The sequence below is a fragment of the Protomyctophum bolini genome, assembly GCF_963924005.1.
Source record: "Protomyctophum bolini genome assembly, chromosome: 17".
In the NCBI taxonomy this organism is placed as follows: Eukaryota; Metazoa; Chordata; class Actinopteri; order Myctophiformes; family Myctophidae; genus Protomyctophum; species Protomyctophum bolini.
This window is the reverse complement of record NC_137878.1, coordinates 27448413-27465394: the sequence shown is the minus strand read 5'-3', so window position 1 is coordinate 27465394 and position 16982 is coordinate 27448413. Positions and strand designations below refer to the sequence as shown.

Below are 16982 nucleotides of genomic sequence, written 5' to 3'. Positions count from 1 at the left end.
ATTGTTATTTTGATCACTACAATACGGCATTTAATTGTGTACTCTTTGGCTTGCAAAGTACATCTTGGTGATGTCACTGATCACATGACGCCAGGTTCTACACCTTCAGTTCTAGGGCTAGGCTACACAGAATGGGGGGGACTTTTTATTACTTACACACAATATAAATGGCATAATTCAATGTTGAAAATGAGTGGTTTTCCGTTTTGAATTTTGTTTAAATTTTGTTTTCGTCTGTGAAAAAAAACAATAGTCTAGGAAAAAATTTCATCATAGTTTTAGTTGACGAAATAAATCAACAGCGGATGGAAAGTGAGTTTACAGAGAGAGGGATGCGTGTGGGGATAGTATTATGTGTACCAGCGGTAACCCTGGCCCCCTGCATTCCTTCAAACGCATTACATCTACCTGTGTGTGTGTGTGTGTGTGTGTGTGTGTGTGTGTGTGTGTGTGGAGAGGCGCTGTTAAGAGGACAACTCGGCAGACACATCATTTCCATAACTTCCATATAGTGTCAATCATCCCGTGTCGTGTGGTTGTCACACAATCTGCAGGGGTACGAGGGGGGGGGGGGGGGGTACAGAAATGGTAGCTATTAAATCAATACACCCCGTTGCATGTCTATTGTCTAACCATAGCTTTTAGGTGCATCACTGCAATCGATGTTTGACATGTCATCCGACATGGATGCCATGTCAAACACAGCCAAAACCATCGACATCCATTGTCGAAATCCTTCCGAAAATAGGCTACCCGTTGAGGAAAATCTAATCGGATTTCTCGAAACTTTTCTGACCTGAAAACTTTTTAAAAGCCTTTTTTTCTGTTCCCCTCTCCTCTGTCAGGTTTGTCAGAGTGACAGGAGGAAGGGGTGACGACGTGTTGTGCAGTCAGACACATGAACTGTTCCTCTACTGAATTCTAGACCCTTTATCTGAACAATATCACCCATAGGAGGATATAATGTGTCCATGACCATTAACTATACTTAATCCCTATATTTTTCATAAGATATACATTATGTAAATTCATAAGCTTTGAGACATGTGAGACAGATCGTATCAGAGCGATATAATTTGCAGGACAGACTGACACACACACACGCACAGACTTCATTATCCCATTCTGACCGGGCACCCATTTTGGTGTTAGCATCATGTTATGCTTTACCTATTGAAAAATAGCAGATCTACAAGCTCGTATCGCGCCACTCGGTGGCGCGATATGAGCTTGTAGGTCTGCTATTTTTGAAAAATTCGAAGAACGACTGACATTTTTAGAATCTGATCTCAGGTCAGAATGGGTTCATCAGACCAGTGTGTTGTGTTGTATGAATCTGATCTCAGGTCAGAATGGGTTATACTTCAGCGATGCGTTACACACAACAGCATCAAAAGTAGCTGATCTGCAGGCTTGGAACACAATTTGAGTTTTTATAGACGTGTATACTGTAGATCTGCTACTTTTGCTATTTTTGAATGAGGTTTCCATCCGACAGAGACAATTGGGTTCAAAATATGCCTGATGGCGGGCCAGGGGTTGATACCCGGCCACCCAGATGGACCATTTTGCTGTATGTCTCTCCCCCTGCTCTCTGTCCAAGTTTCCTGTCTATCTCCACTCTCACTGTCCACTAAAAGCTCAGCAGAAGAAGGGAAAAAATAATAACTGAAGGGAAAGCAATGTTGATCGCAGGTTTTTGAACACCTTGGCAATCAGCACTCAGGAGGGATTTACAGCACATGTTGAAGTCAAAGCAGAGCCAAATTAACCTTTCCCTGAATGAGCCATGCATTTCGCCTGATGAAAAGCCGTTGCTATAGTGGCCACCATAACAATACCATGACAAGAGGCTCAGTGTCCCTGCCAAGCAGTACCTGGCCAAAAAACAGCATCCTCCGAGGATGTGGCCATGCTTTTGTTCCTTTAGAAGGGTTCCAATTTGTAAAAAGAAAAAAGAAAAGAGAACACTTAGAGAACCCACTTAACCTATTTTCAACCTATCTTCATATAATTGGCCCTCACTTAATGCTCATTACTCATTCCTAAATCAGGGACACGGTTCTTGGCAGGAAAACCGGTGGCTTACCCCATCCGTTCAGACCTTATCTGGGTATCTCAGGGTCCTGTGCATGGTGGAGGTGGAGAAGAACGGATAAGCCGCTGAGTCGGAGCAGCAGGACCGGTATACTGCACTGCACTGTACACAGGGCTTAAAGGAGAATTCTGGACTAGCTGTTTTCTTACCCTAAATTGACCATAATGTAGCCATTGATCATTGGAAGAAGTGGGAAAAAAAGAAAATAAATCTACGCCGACTCCTCCTACACTCTAACCACAGACACAGCGGACCAAAAATGTCTGAATTTGGCCGCCGACCCCCATCTGAAAATATGTAGTTCCAGGGAGCCCCCCCCCCCCCCCCCCAGAAGCAAAGATTTGAGTTAAAAACGTTCTCTGAAAGAATATATACATATATATATTGCTCCACATTTTCGTGATTTTTCAAAAATTGCAGATCTACAAGCTCGTATGAGCTTGTAGATCTGCCATTTTTCAATTGCATTTAGTATAACATAATGCTAAAATCAGAAAGGGTACTGAATGGGTTAAAGTCATAGCACACTATCCGGCACTAACAGTAGTTCATACATATATTATCAGAATTCTGTAAGAAGCCGTCTAGTCTGTAATTCTCCCTTAAAGGAGAGCCGTGCACTCGTGAGGCTGTTCGGCACGGGCGCTCACTCACCTCGCTCAGGCGTGCCTTACATACAGTATCTCACACAGACATTAAAACACAAATGAGTGCTCCTCCAAATACCCGGCTTGGAGCACAACCTGTGTGCACACCCACAGTTTTACTGTTCGCATACAAATAAAGCGCTCAAGCCAAACTGGTTGAGGTGTGTGCGTCTCTCCCTCGCCTCCAGACTTGTTACTGCAATAGTTCTTTTGTCAGTTGAGGAGTTGACAGTGTAATGAAATGAGAGCCCATTCTGTGCATAAACTGAGGCTCTGGTGCCAGGGTCTTGAACTATATTATACATCATGTATATATTATATATCCTGTTGTAAGGTTGTGTCACACGTTAAATTGGCAAAGTTGGAGACACAAGCTGTGTGATCAGTCTAGTTGAGGGGCCCGTGTCGTGGCCCTCAAATATAGTCAGCGTGTCAAAATCGTGCTGCAGATCTTGTCCTGGGTTTGTCTCTTATCACCCATGGGATGCATGCATGCATGTTCATCATGCTGTACTAGAATGCATACAGTACATACAAATGGGTCCATTTTTTTCCTGTGAGCCAGAGAGCTGCCAGATGCAGGCTGCCGACTCACTCTGTATCCCAGCGCACAGTTTATTACCGTGCTGCGACTAAGCCAACTTACCAGTGGGAACATACTTTTAATTATATTTTCTGTACAGCAGACGGATTGATCGGCGAGGGGAGATGGATTGTGGCGCGCCGGGCAGGTGATCAAGTAGTAATCACTTTGGCTCCATTCCAGCTGGAGTTCTGTGTCGCTTGTCCTTCCTGTCCATAGTCTCCTGTCTCTCTAGTCTCTACTATCCTTTTGAGTGGTACAGCCACTCCATTGCATAGCTATGTGTGTATGTGTACGTAAGCTGAAACACCTCGCCAATACCAGTGGATGGTACTGTTGCACAGCGTCTCACACAGAGGCCTGGGAGTAGAGCTTGTACAGCACAACACAGCACAGCTACAGTATATCAATTAATTGTGCCCAAAAACATTTTATAATCGACTAAATGTCGGATAGTTGGATTAAACATGTAAGCCCAATGGCGTCATGTAAAAATAGCTATGTGCTGTTCAGCCTGTGGCTATAGGGTGACGGTTCAGATGGTCAGCAAACCAGTTACTGGTAGTTTTGGCACTGTGGGCAGGTTGCCAAGTCCTGCTGGAAAAGGAAATCAGCCTCTCCATGAAGCTTGTCAGCAGACGTAACCATGCAGTGCCATGGTGGTATTATTGGGCTCCATTGGTCAGCCACCCTGCCTGTCCTGAAGCCCTCAGAGAATACTGTATGTTGGGTATTGTGCTCCATTGGCCAGCCACCCTGCCTGTCCTGAAGCCCTTACTGTATGTTGGGTATTGTGCTCCATTGGCCAGCCAGCCTGCCTGTCCTGAAGCCCTCAGAGAATACTATATGTTGGGTATTGTGCTCCATTGGCCAGCCAGCCTGCCTGTCCTGAAGCCTTAGAGGATACTGTATGTTGGGTATCGCCAAGAGGAAGATGAGAGACACAACAGCCAACAATAAAGACAGCTCAAGGTTGCTATCAAAGCGACCTGCTTCCATTTCCCCTCAGCAGTGCCACATGGCTAATCGCCTCATCCATGCCACACTACATTGATGCAGTATCTGTTGGAGCGCCAACCAAGTATTGAGTTTCTGTGTCATAAATCCTTGTTTCTGTTATATAATCAATACATATTGTGTATATAAGCAATGTAGTGTATATTATACATTGATAGGAGATTAATGTGAGTGAGGGCGAGCTAGTGACAGGACTCGAAGACGAAGAGAAAGAGCACAATACTTGAGTAAACAACATGTCTATTCCTGCATGTCTCTCTGTTCTGGCATCCTTACACTGGCTGCCAATCTCTTTAGAATCGATCTAAACATTTCACTTGTCACCATCTGGGCCAGGTCTGGTGTGTAGCTATCCCACCCACTGTGTCTCAGAACTATGAGCAGCAAGCGTAGCGTAGCCTGAAATCCTCAGGCAAAGCATGTGGCTGGTCATTCCAGTCCACGTCGAAAACAAAAGGAGACCAGGCTTCGGTGAATAAGACCCTAATAGAGCATAACAGAATGCACATTAAACCCTACTTTCTGCCCTAAATCCCCCAAAATGAGATTGTCGTGATTTGTTTAGCTTGCAAGCTGCTATAAATTATGACAGTCATGTTTTTCTTGTCTTTTTAGATTAAATGGGAAAAGAAAGAAAACAAGACTACACGCACGCACGCACGCACAGTCATGCTGTGGGCAGACAGAGTGATACCGACATATTTGGGGTGCTCCGCGGGAGGGCATCAGACTCGTTCTCGTCTTCTCTCCTCCGTAGTACATCACTAGTTTCGTTCCTTCCTCTACACGTCTCATGGCTTCTTTTTTCCTTGTTTAGTCACCTTGTTTCCCCCCCTACACCTCCTGCCATTCCTCCTATCCCAGCCTCTCTCTCTCTCTCTCTGTGTAATCCCCTCCCTAGTGTTTATTTTCTTAAGGCTAATGCTATTCATCTTTGCCGCGAGAGGTAAAGGTGGCTTTTGTCCAATGATTGATACAACCTATACTGAGACGGACAGTGTGCACGCACGCACGCACGCATGCACACACGCACGCGCACCTGCCCGCACACAGAGATGGACATGTAGATGTTCACAAATACATTTGTATGGCTATACACATCTAACCAGACACACACACACACACACACAGCATAAATCATTGGACTGTGGCCCAGCGGGGACGGGTTTATATATCTCTTGTTTCATTCCTCTTTCTTTGGGTCTCTCTGAAGCCATCTTTGTTTCCTCTCTCAAATGTATTATTCCTCTCTTCCTCCTTTCATTCTCCATTTCTCTGCCCGTCTCCCCCCCCCCCCCCCCCCCCCCCCCACACCCCCCACCCCAATCCCCCTCTTGCTCTGCAGCTTCCTCTCAACCTATTCCTTTTCTCTGTTCCTTAGTCTCTTTTTTCTGTTTGTCTCTCAGCTGATTGGTTTCCATTTGAAGGGCTGCACGTCAAATGCATTATATCACACCGACGTGTGTGTGCACACGTGTGCACACGTATTGTGTGCACACGTATTGCAGTCACGGCTGTCGGGGAGAAAGCCAAGACTCGTACGCGTTATCGCTCTCGCACGCACGTACGCACGCACGCACAAGCTTGCTCGCTCGCTCTCACAGGGGTACTGTACGTTAGTTATTTAAGTACTTTATGCTTCAGAGAGCCGGAAACAGAATGGTACAAGGACACTCAACATGCTGTAAAAGCTACCTACCGTACTGGCACTTGAACGTACATTGATCTGTGTTTGCGTAACGGAGGTTCATTACGTCTACCTCAAACCAACGGAGAGCATGCACTGTACAGTGTGTCTACTGTAGAACAAATCACTGAGATGTGTTTCTCAAGAGTTTCTCGGTTCATCCCGTGGCGTGCAGAGGAGGCTTTTAGTCATTTATACGTAATGCGCAGCCTTGAAGTCACTTAAAGGTTGAGAATTGGAAGTGGTATTGACGTGGTTAGAGAATATGGCATTGTGTTGTTTTTTTTCACTTGATGCTTTTTGCCATTATGAGTCACTGCTCTTAAACTATTAACGGTCAAAGTGTATTTTAGGAGACTAATACCAAAACTGAGACAAAATGACTAATAGACCCACAAGGACTGAGTCATGTCCATCTAGTTTTGTCGCCAACTTTCCCTCTCCACCCACTATGGTTGTACACAGTATGAGTCATCTGTTCTACATTGTTCTGAGCTGAATGAAGGTCTAACTCTCCATTATTGAATGTAATGAAGCGCATCATAAGACCTTGTGCTCTTATAAGCCGGATGCTTAGGGGCGGAAAGGGAAGAAAGAATACAGTTCCTTAATACGAACATTCACGCATGCTAGTCTGCCTCCAATACTGTTCTCACAAAGCCACTCCCAGGGCCGCTCCATTCATGGTTTTTAGTATAACCTATACTCAGTAATCTACAGCCTTTCTAGAAGTTAAGTAAAAGTAAAAGTAAAATTATTTGTCTTGGAAATGTACTTGAGTAAGAGTAATAAGTATATAAAAAATCTAATACTCAGGTAAAGTACAAAAACTCAGAATTAATACTTAAAGTACAGTATTTAAGTACATTTAATCAGTTACTGTCCACCTCTGTGTGTGTACATACATACATACATACATGCATACATACATACATACACACATACATACACACATGTGTATATACTATACAATGACCAAAAGCATTAAGTTATGAAAAACAAAAACATAAGAAGATGAAATATGGATGAAAGGTTTCTGCCTGACAGCGATGATATTCCGATTCATAACTTAAGCTCATTGAAGTCTGACTTGCAGCAACAACAACAAATGCTATGCAATGCTGTTTTCCTCCCAACCCCTGCACATACTTCTGTACTTTCTCCTGTAAGGAAGTTGACAGCTTCCTGTACCGAGTTTGATACCACGTGCTACAAAGACTGAGACAGTCCTGGGGAAGGCTAACATGGTGTTGAGTTTCTACCGCTGTGCCGCGTTCAGAAAGCAGCCTTCAATGGCGCGCCATTAGACTGTGAACCCCACGGGTAGAACAACATGTCAGGAAATGATGGCAGCTTGAAGAGCAAAACCTTCAAGAGAAAAGATTTTTACAGCACTGTTTTCTGAAGGTTGCTTTAAGTCTGGAAAGTCTGGGCGATGTGATGGGTCTCTAAACCCAAGGAGATGAGGAGGAAAGACACCTAGACAAGAGCGAGTTTGAGGTTTATATTACTACAAAGAATATTAATTAAAGTTATGCATTTAGAGATGAACTATCAATATTGTTATATTTCCTCGGAAGCCCGTCAACCAGTCGAGTGCTCGAGAGGCTGTTAACCTGCCTTTCACATAAATCTAAGTGAATTGGATTAATCTGGTTTAGCTCCAATCCCGTAGATTTACGTGAATTGTTTTTTTATAGTGCTTTCGATCGAGGTCGAGATGCTATTCACATCAGCATTGGGTTGCTAGCTGGTGTTGTCAATAACACTGGAGCATGCCATCTTGATAGCCACGTGCTATTCTATCTGTTTCTGTCCAATCGATCCTCCCCATCATTTTATCTGCACTGATTGGTAGACGGGAAGTGGATGCGACAACACACACACTAGGATACATCCCAGATTTTTGGCTCTTCAAAATAAAGGTTGAACGGGGGGAAATCCTGTCAATATAATGATAATAAATTAAATAATGCTGGCGGGGAATGTATTAATTAAACAGAACCCAGAATGATTAGACGCCACCGGCGTCAGGTGTAACATCTCCTCCCTGAACTGCAGCCCTCCGTTTCATATGCAGTAGGTCGAACTTGTTTTTAGTTTATAATGTCAGGGATATAAATAGATATGTAGCTACATCTTAAATTGTTACAGAAATTGTAGGTAAAATTACATGCCCTTTTATTTTCTTAGCATGGCTGCTCTTTTCAACAGTCCTATAGTTAGACACCTGAACACCTGGAAGCCGCCCGGTGCGATTACAGTCTCCTTCTCCAGGAGCGCTGAGCAGCTCTAACGGTCGGGGGATTAAGTGCCTTGCTGAAGGGCTGAAGGGTGTTTTGACATTTTGTTCATTGTGAGACAAGAGAGCAGCATTAATTATTCCCCTTCCCCTGCCTTGGATTGTTCCTGGGACTTCAAATCAGTGACCTTACAGTCACACCCCGCGTCTGCAACCTTTACACACTACCAACTGAAACTACTAAGCATCCCGCTTCTCTCAGAAGAGAAATCTTTTCATGTACGTTTTGAACTAGCATTTAGATGTGTGTGTGTGTGTGTGTGTGTGTGTGTGTGTGTGTGTGTGTGTGTGTGTGTGTGTGTGTGTGTGTGTGTGTGTGTGTGTGTGTGTGTGTGTGTGTGTGTGTGTGTGTGTGTGTGTGTGTGTGCAGTGTGTGTGTGTGTGTGTGTGTGTGTGTGTGTGTGTGTGTGGCGCTCTGTAATGAACGTAACCCGAGAACCGTTCGTTCCACTTCCAGACCCACAGGAACACGCCCAGGGTGCCGACAGTTTAAATGTAATATTAATGTCTCTCTTCCCTCCTCTGCCTCCATCTTGTTTTTCTCCCTGTAGACTCCCAGACCTCTGAACATCATAAAGCAGAACAACGGGGAGCAAATCATCCGACGCAGAACCAGAAAACGCCTTAATCCCGATTCGCTGTCGGCCGAGAGCCCCGCCTCCAAGCAGCAGCGAATCGCCAGCGAGGAGCGCCTGAACGGGGAGGAGCCGGAGCGAGGCGGTCCACCGATCAAAAACCAGCAGCCCTCCCCCCGCTCCCGCTCGCCGCGGTCCACCCAGGCCTTCTTGGCCAATCAGACGTTGGAGATTCACCGCCGCATGCCTCCCCTCCTCCTGCCCACCCACCCCCCTTCCTCGTTGGTGACTGAGGGCAACGGGGGGCTCGTGGAGGCGGGGCTAACCTCAAAGGGCGAGGGAGGGAAAGGAGGGGCGGGGTCAGAGCGAGGGAGTCCAATTGAAAAGTACATGCGTCCGTCCAAGCCGTCCAGCTACTCGCCGCCCGGCTCGCCCATCGAGAAATACCAGTATCCACTTTTCTCCTTGCCCCTCCCCTTGACCCTGTCGCCCGACCTGTCCTCCGAATCCGATTGGCTCCGATTCTGGACCAAGTACAAGATGGCGGCCGCCACCGGGGTCACCGGGGGCATCGGCAGCATCGGCAGCCTCGGCAACCCCGGCGGCCTCGGAGGCAACGCTCACTATCTGGGCGCCATGGTGGCGCCGATGCAGCACCACCAGCAGAGCTACACGGTGCCTTACTGCGCCTCCCCCTACTCCCCCCTCCCTCCTCCCCCAGCTCCGCCTCACTACCCCCCTCCTCCTCTCCATCCCCAGACCCCCTCCTCGTCCTCGTCGCCGCTGGAAAACGACGCTCCCTTGGACCTCGCCATGAGGCAGCGGGACTCTCACGCCACGGCCAACGGCACCGAGAGGAGACGGGAGGAGTCGCCGCGAGCCGCGGAGAGGAAGAGGGACACGCGGAAACGGGAGGAGGAGAAGAAGCAGGAGGAGGAGGAGGAGGAGGAGGAGGAGAGGATGGATGAAGGTGGAGAACGGCGGGAGGAGGTGGGGAAGGAGGAGAAGGAGGAAGTGTCGACACTGAAGAGCCCGCCCGCCGCCACCTCCGAGGCGTCCACGCAGGACGACCTGTCCAACCGCTGCGTCCACTGCGGCATCTACTTCCTGGACGAGGTCATGTATGCGCTGCACATGAGTTGCCACGGCGACGGCGGGCCGTACCAGTGCGGCTTCTGCCTTCACACGTGCGCCGACCGCTACGACTTCACCACGCACATACAGAGGGGCTTGCACAGGTACGCCGATTCACCGGCAGCGGCGCAGGGCACGCCGCCGCCGCAAGACGTTCAGGGGGACGATCAGAGCGAGCCGCCGGCAGCGGAGAGCGAGAGTCCGAATGTGACGGCCGCGGCGGAGGAAAACGGCGGGGAAGATCGCGATGAGGTCGTAGAGAAGGACGACGATGGTGTTACGGGGACAGACTGCGCTGAGAGAGGAGGAGTCAGCGGTGGTGATGGCGATGATGCCGGCGATGATGCCGGCGATGATGATGATGGGGGTGGTGATGTCACAGGAGCAGGAAGGGTAGAGGAGAGAGGACCAGGGAGCACAGAGGTCCATGACATCACCAGCCAGGAAGTAGGAGACGAGATGGACACGGAGGACGGCGATGACCTCACAAAGGAAGCCGAGGTCACGGCCGTCGATGCATCTAAAAACTTAGATGAGAGCGTAGTAGAAAATTAAGTTAACAGAGTAGTCTGGGGTGATGTGTATAAGCTTGTTTTCTGTGCCAACCCTTCATAAAGGTTGGCTCACGTCATGAAGGTCCCCTTTCCGGTCACTGTATCGACCATGCCCGTACGATGGAAGCACTCGGGTGTTGTGCAGTTAAATGTTTTTTTTTTTCTCCCCAGAATTCAGCTTGAGCTTCAGCTGCAATGACATCTAGAGGGAGATGGCCTGAATCCCATGTTGAGTTATGGCCACTGGATTGTTAATTCAGCAATTACATGGAGCAGAAGTCTTAGTTAGGAAAGAAAGGAGCCTCTCTGTACTTTCCAAACCCTGAGCGTGTGGCTCTGGCTTCGACTGGTCTGGTATCTATCCACACCTGTATGGTCTGAGACAATGGGGCTCAAAACTTGCACAGCTGCCATTTAGCAAAAAGAAAATTACTAGAAGGAGATGCTTTCCCTTGTTGTACTGTAAAGAACCGAGCTGAGCTGTTAATACCATGCTCGACTGGTTCCAACTAGTCAATTGCATTCATCTTGATTGGGTTATCTTATCAGTTATCATGCAACTGGACCTTAATGTTGAACCAGTTCTGTTCTGGACTGTGTTTTCTTCTAGATGGATTCCTACCAAAACGTGAAGTCCGACCAGCTTTGCCATGATACAAAAGGATCATTCCTTCTCATCTTGTTGCTTCCCAGAACAGACTCTTCCTATTGGAGGACATTTTTTAACTGGTTTGAATCGATCAGAACTTGTTTCTACTGCTCAGAACTGGTTTGAACCAGCCAAACAGCTGTCGTAATCCGAAGTGTTCCGCATTGTCCATTCGGATCAAAACCAAGTGACATTATTTTTTACCTTCCTCTGTGCCATGATACTAGCTATGTGCCTGGCTGCCTGCCTACTAGAACAAACCAATTATTAACCTGCTTAACATTTATATTAATAATAATAATAATAATAATAATAAAATAATTATAATGTTATATTACAAAACATGCAATTTGCTACGTTTTACTATGTTATTTTGTAAAGGCAAATAATGCTTTTGAAGAAAAAGGTACTATAATAACTAGTCTTTACGTTATATTTGTTTTTATTCTGTTTAGTTTGCAATTTTTTTGTAACTGGTTTTTGTTTGTTTTGTTTATTGTTTTGGAGACTTGACGACAGCAGTCCAAAAGAGATGGTACAGCAAGAGATGGGGGTTGTGTGTGTGTGTGTGTGTGTGTGTGTGTGTGTGTGTGTGTGTGTGTGTGTGTACTTGTATAAGTGCGTATGTGTGTTTAAGTATGTGTGGGTACGTGTGTGTGTGTTGGCTCAAAGGAAACGTCTGATCGAACGAAAGCACGCGATTGGTTCTTAAGTCCTCAGGGGTCATGCGTGTTTCACACCAACCCACTGGTCTCCACATCACATGACACGTGTTCTAAACATGTTTTCCACATGTTGATAGGTCCCACATGGTCATAGCATGTTGTTACATATGTTTTGTATTCTTATTTGTGTTTCATCACATGGTCTTAGCATGTTACAAGATGTTCTCCTGTATCTTCTGTGTTCCTAACATCACTTGGTCACGCAGTCTTACAGAGAGACCTAGAAACGTATGGAGTTGAATTCTTCTTGTGTCGACAGAATCTAAACAGCCTTGCATTAAGGCTACACAGGCCTGTAGTGTTTTGTCTAGCTTACCTTGTGTTACACTGATTTGGGAAAGCTTTTGCTGTGTAACAGCCAGTAACGTCATACAAAAATGCTCTTGCTGAAACGACTTCATTGACATTATATTGGCGAGTATCAGAAGTATCATGTCCAAACTACGTTTGCAATTCCTTTACAATGCTTTCACTGTTTTCTCACTTGGGATTAGATTTTACAGAAAAACGGTTGTAATTGTTTTGTCACTAGGAAAAGCATAGAGCTATGCCATGTACGTAGTGTGTGCCATTAAAAAAAAAAGAAAAAGTCTCCCTCTCCCGTATGCAGCTGTCTGGCGGCCATCTTGTTTAATTTCTTCTTTCATGGAGACCAAATCACCTCTCCAGCCTTAGTGCTGCCTTAGTTGCTAGGAAACAAAAACACCAAGGGATTGGTTTTTTGCGTGAAAAGATAGATAAATCCATCTGAAGGAAAGAAAGAGAGAGGGAGGGGAATAATAAGAAGGAATGATATTTTTCTATGCTTTTCCAAAGGATATGAATGAATCGTATGTATTCCTCCCAGTGCCTGGTAAGGTTTTTATCCAGTGTATCTGCCTGTTTGAAATGAAGGGTGCAAGTTGGTCATGTATCTTACAAAGGTTTGACAAACCTTATTATGGGATGCCATATTGTTGTTCATACACAAATCAGAGTAATTCGTTATGCTGATTATTACGGCTTCAACAATACTCCAGCTTCGCTACCGGATTTATGTCCAAGCAGCGCTTAACACCAGCTGTGTTAATAACTAATAACTAAAAAAAACAGAATCAGTGGCCAAGTCAATGATTACTCACCCAGCGAGCTATTTATATTTTTTAATATAATGTAGTACTTTGAAGAACCTATTTTATCACATTACTTTAGTATCTCTTGAGTTACGGACGAGACTCTGGCTTCACCCTTCTCCTATACACTAGCAAAAACGTATATATGGTGTTAATAACGTTTCATAAATCAATCTCTTAAAGAACAGTGGGCTTTGTATGATCCATGTTGCTGGCAACAGCCAGATAACCTAAATACAGGAAATAGCCTATACATCCAATGCGGTGCAGCTGGGATGAGAGTCGCTACTGCAGCGCATACTTACAAGTGCAGGAAACGTGTAAACGGATTTATCAGGCTTCTGGGTTCTCCTCTTGAGCCAACCAACTGGGACTCAAATTCTTTATTATTACATCCACTTATTCAGACAAAGGCAACCAAACGGCAGAGAGAATGTATGTACAGCCTTTCTCCCAGAGCATAACATGGACAAATTGAAGTTAAAGACCTCCTCACCTATAGCAATCACAGTGCTGTTGAGGGTGCGGTCTCGTGTCAAGCCATTGAATTATTTACCTTTTTTCAAAAGAAACCCTAGCCTGCCATACCAAAAAAAAGAAGACCTTGAACGCCTTAGTAAGAGGAGGCAATATTGATTTCCCCAGCTCCTTAATTATTGATTGTGACGTTAAGCATATGCATATACCAGTGTAAATCTATGCTAATGCTTCAGTAATCCTCACTGTCCGCCTTTTTAAATGCTCCAAGTTTTGTAGCGTCCCCCCCCCCCCCCCCCTCCGTGTGCCTCAGACAGACACTATACGCGCTAACACATCATGCCTTAACCCCCGTCCATAGACACAGCCAAGAAACCTCTCTTAAGCACTTGTACAAAATGCAGAGCTGTGGCACGTATACGTACGTTCCATAACTGACATCATCCTCACAGGTTCATACGAGTTGTTATTGAGAGTGCTCTAGGTTGGGAAGATGTTTTCCTAACTGTTGTACCATGTACTGTACACAGTACTGTATGACGTGTGCTTCAAGTGTTGACCGTTATTCATTCATTAATCGCCGCCGTGCTTCTCGGGTTACATTTCTGTTGGTTGTGTTCTTTTATTTATTTAAATGTTTACATTATGGCCCCTATACATGATGAGGAAGTTCCTATGAAACACGTTTAAACACCCATTGTATAGTTTAAAAAGCAATTCCAGATTTATTATTTTTTAGTTTTTAAGATTTTTAGATTTTCTTTTAATTTGTGAGACACATTTTCATCTCACAGTACCATGCTGTGTGTGTGTGCGTGTGCTTGTGCGTGTGCGTGTGCGTGTGCGTGTGAGTGTGCGTGTGCGTGTACGTGTACCTGTACGTGTACGTAGTGCTTTTTGTGCCAATATGCAAAGCTTGTTGGATTTGCATTTCTTGAGTTATGGATGTCTCACAACGGGGGCTGCTAGCGGAATATATATTAAAAAAGACAACAAAAAAAAACCCTGTTTACATTTGCAAATGTAGCAAAAACAAAACGAAGGAATGAAGCAATGCTTTCTCAAGGACAGAGAGGTGGGGGGGATGGATGGATGGGACGGACGGACGGACGGACGGACGATGATGTGTTTAGCTGAATAGATGAGTGCCTTTTGAAGAAGAGAGTTGTTTGGAGAGGATGGAAGATGGATAAATCAAGGGGGCGTTCAATTAATATCTTTAGAGGATGTAAACGAGGGAGCGTACAGTACAAGTGTGTCACTGTGTGTGTGTGTGTGTGTGTGTGTGTGTGTGTGTGTGTGTGTGTGTGTTGTACGCATGTGTCACTTCAGCCCTCTTACCACTCAACTATGCCTCAGTCTCATTTTCTATTTCACTTCACCTTTATGATATATATATATATATATATATATATAAGTCAGACATTATATTTTGTCGCACCACAGTGTTGCGGACCGAAAGTAGCCAATTTGTAAGCTCACAAAGCGGATATGACTCGTGAGTCGTGACGTGAGACTATAGATGAGCACATTTGGGTCCATGCTGCCGTCATAATGAATGACATCTTTCTTTCCATCACTCTTTCAAACGGTCTCGGCCTCTCCTCCACGTCTCGCTTCCTCCCTTTCCTTTGCCTCTTTCTTAAAGATACGAGTGTTCGGTTTGTTTGGATTGAGCTGATACCATGTTGCCTAATGACAGACCTGTATAAACTCAACCTGGCTGGGCCCTGAAGTTCTTGGTTAGGTTGGACTTAAATTCTCACCTACTCTAGTTATTGGGTTTACAGCAGGTGATACTGTTTCTTTTTTAATGTTCAAGTAATTTGTTTTTAAGCAATGTAGTAGCAATTTCAGGCCTGTAAGTTTACACGCTGATGTAAAAGAAAAGAAAAAGAAAAAACAGACATCTTGGGCTCATATAGGAATTTGGGTCTGTATAGGAATTTTGTGACCAAGCCTGGGTCAAACTCTGCCAAACACACCATTATGTGCTAATAAAGGCCAGGGCTGGGATCAGCAAATTTTCAATTGAGTCTTACACAGTTATTGCAGTCTCCAGCCCATGGTAAATGTATTATCCATTTTGTTTTCAGGGAGGTTTTATTTGCGACATTTGACAGAGGTGAAAGGTGAAACAGATAAACGGATATAGAACCCAGCCCTGGAAAGGAACAAACATTTTTCATCAATGCCACGCCCAGAAGTGTCATAACGTACTTGTCTGATTTCCACATATCCGAACCTTTGTATATGCTGTAATTGAGAGCCAACGTTATATCTCATTTTGTAGTATAACCTATACTTCCAAAATGCCTTTATAATATTCTTGGTCCCAGACATTTCTACTCATGGGAATATAGCCAGCTGTTAGACATAATTACTGGATACAACAGACGTGTGAGGTGTGAAGTTTTGCAAGACGCTATGACGTGTATGTTTTTTTTCTTTTTGTTTTATACTCCACCAGGACAATACATGTAACATTTCATATCAGCGTTTACATCAGGGGGGCCTTAACAACGGTTTCATGTTTTTTTATTTTTGTTTATTTTTGTTAGAATGTGTTGATAGAATATGATGATTGCTTGCACTCCATTTATTATGTTCTTATTGCCAAGGAAGGGATATTACACACACACACACACACACACACACACACACACACACACACACACACACACACACACACACACAATGGGTACGGAGCGAGTGTACATTATGGGATGCGGTAACCATGGGAGACAGAGTGATTGAGGCCAGTTTGTTTTTGGTCTTATAAGACACACACACACACACACACACACACACACACACACACACACACTCTTAAACATGACCTTTGTACATTTAACCAATATGTTTTATTAGAATTTTGTCTATTCAATTTAATGGCTTTTTATAGAAGAATGGGATGTTTTTTGTTTGTTTGTTTTTTAGTTCATTTTCTCTCTCATGTTGTATTTTATTCCTCTACCTTTTATGTATGTTCATTGTCTTTAGGTTTTATTTCATGCTGAGAAAAAAAAAGATATTTCAACAACATATTTTGACAGCCAAGAAAAGTTTGTTACACAGCTAAACTTGAAGAATAATGATGATGACGACGATAATAATTAATAAAAGTAATAACAAACAATATGTGAACACTGGATGTTTTATTGTTGTCATTCTTTTTTTCGTTTTTTTTTTCCCCGTGCAAATCAACTCTTAGTATTGTTAAGACAAGGTATATAGATAGGATAAATGTCTGTTGGGTGTAAACCTCATAAGTCAACCTGTTGCTTTTCAGGTTTCAAATTCAAAAGCATTCAAAGGTAGCAGATCCAAGAGCTTGAAGTGCGTGGTTTCCAGCTGGTGGATCTTCTACTTTTGTATGACTCTGTAGTACAATGAAGTAGGGCGAAGTAGTTAATTTGCAA

At 44.5% G+C, this 16982-nt stretch overlaps 1 protein-coding gene across 6 annotated transcripts in view; it reads left to right on the top strand.

The window, feature by feature from the left end:
• trps1 (trichorhinophalangeal syndrome I) overlaps nucleotides 1-16709 on the top strand; it is a 170029-nt gene extending 153320 nt beyond the window's left edge. For all 6 annotated transcript variants that reach the window (XM_080787927.1, XM_080787926.1, XM_080787928.1 and 3 more), the window contains one exon: nucleotides 8886-16709. In XM_080787927.1, coding sequence (XP_080644053.1) covers nucleotides 8886-10598 — 1713 coding nt within the window. In that variant the 3' untranslated portion in view covers nucleotides 10599-16709. The remainder of the gene's footprint in view (nucleotides 1-8885) is intronic.
• The last annotated feature ends 273 nt before the right edge of the window (nucleotides 16710-16982 follow it).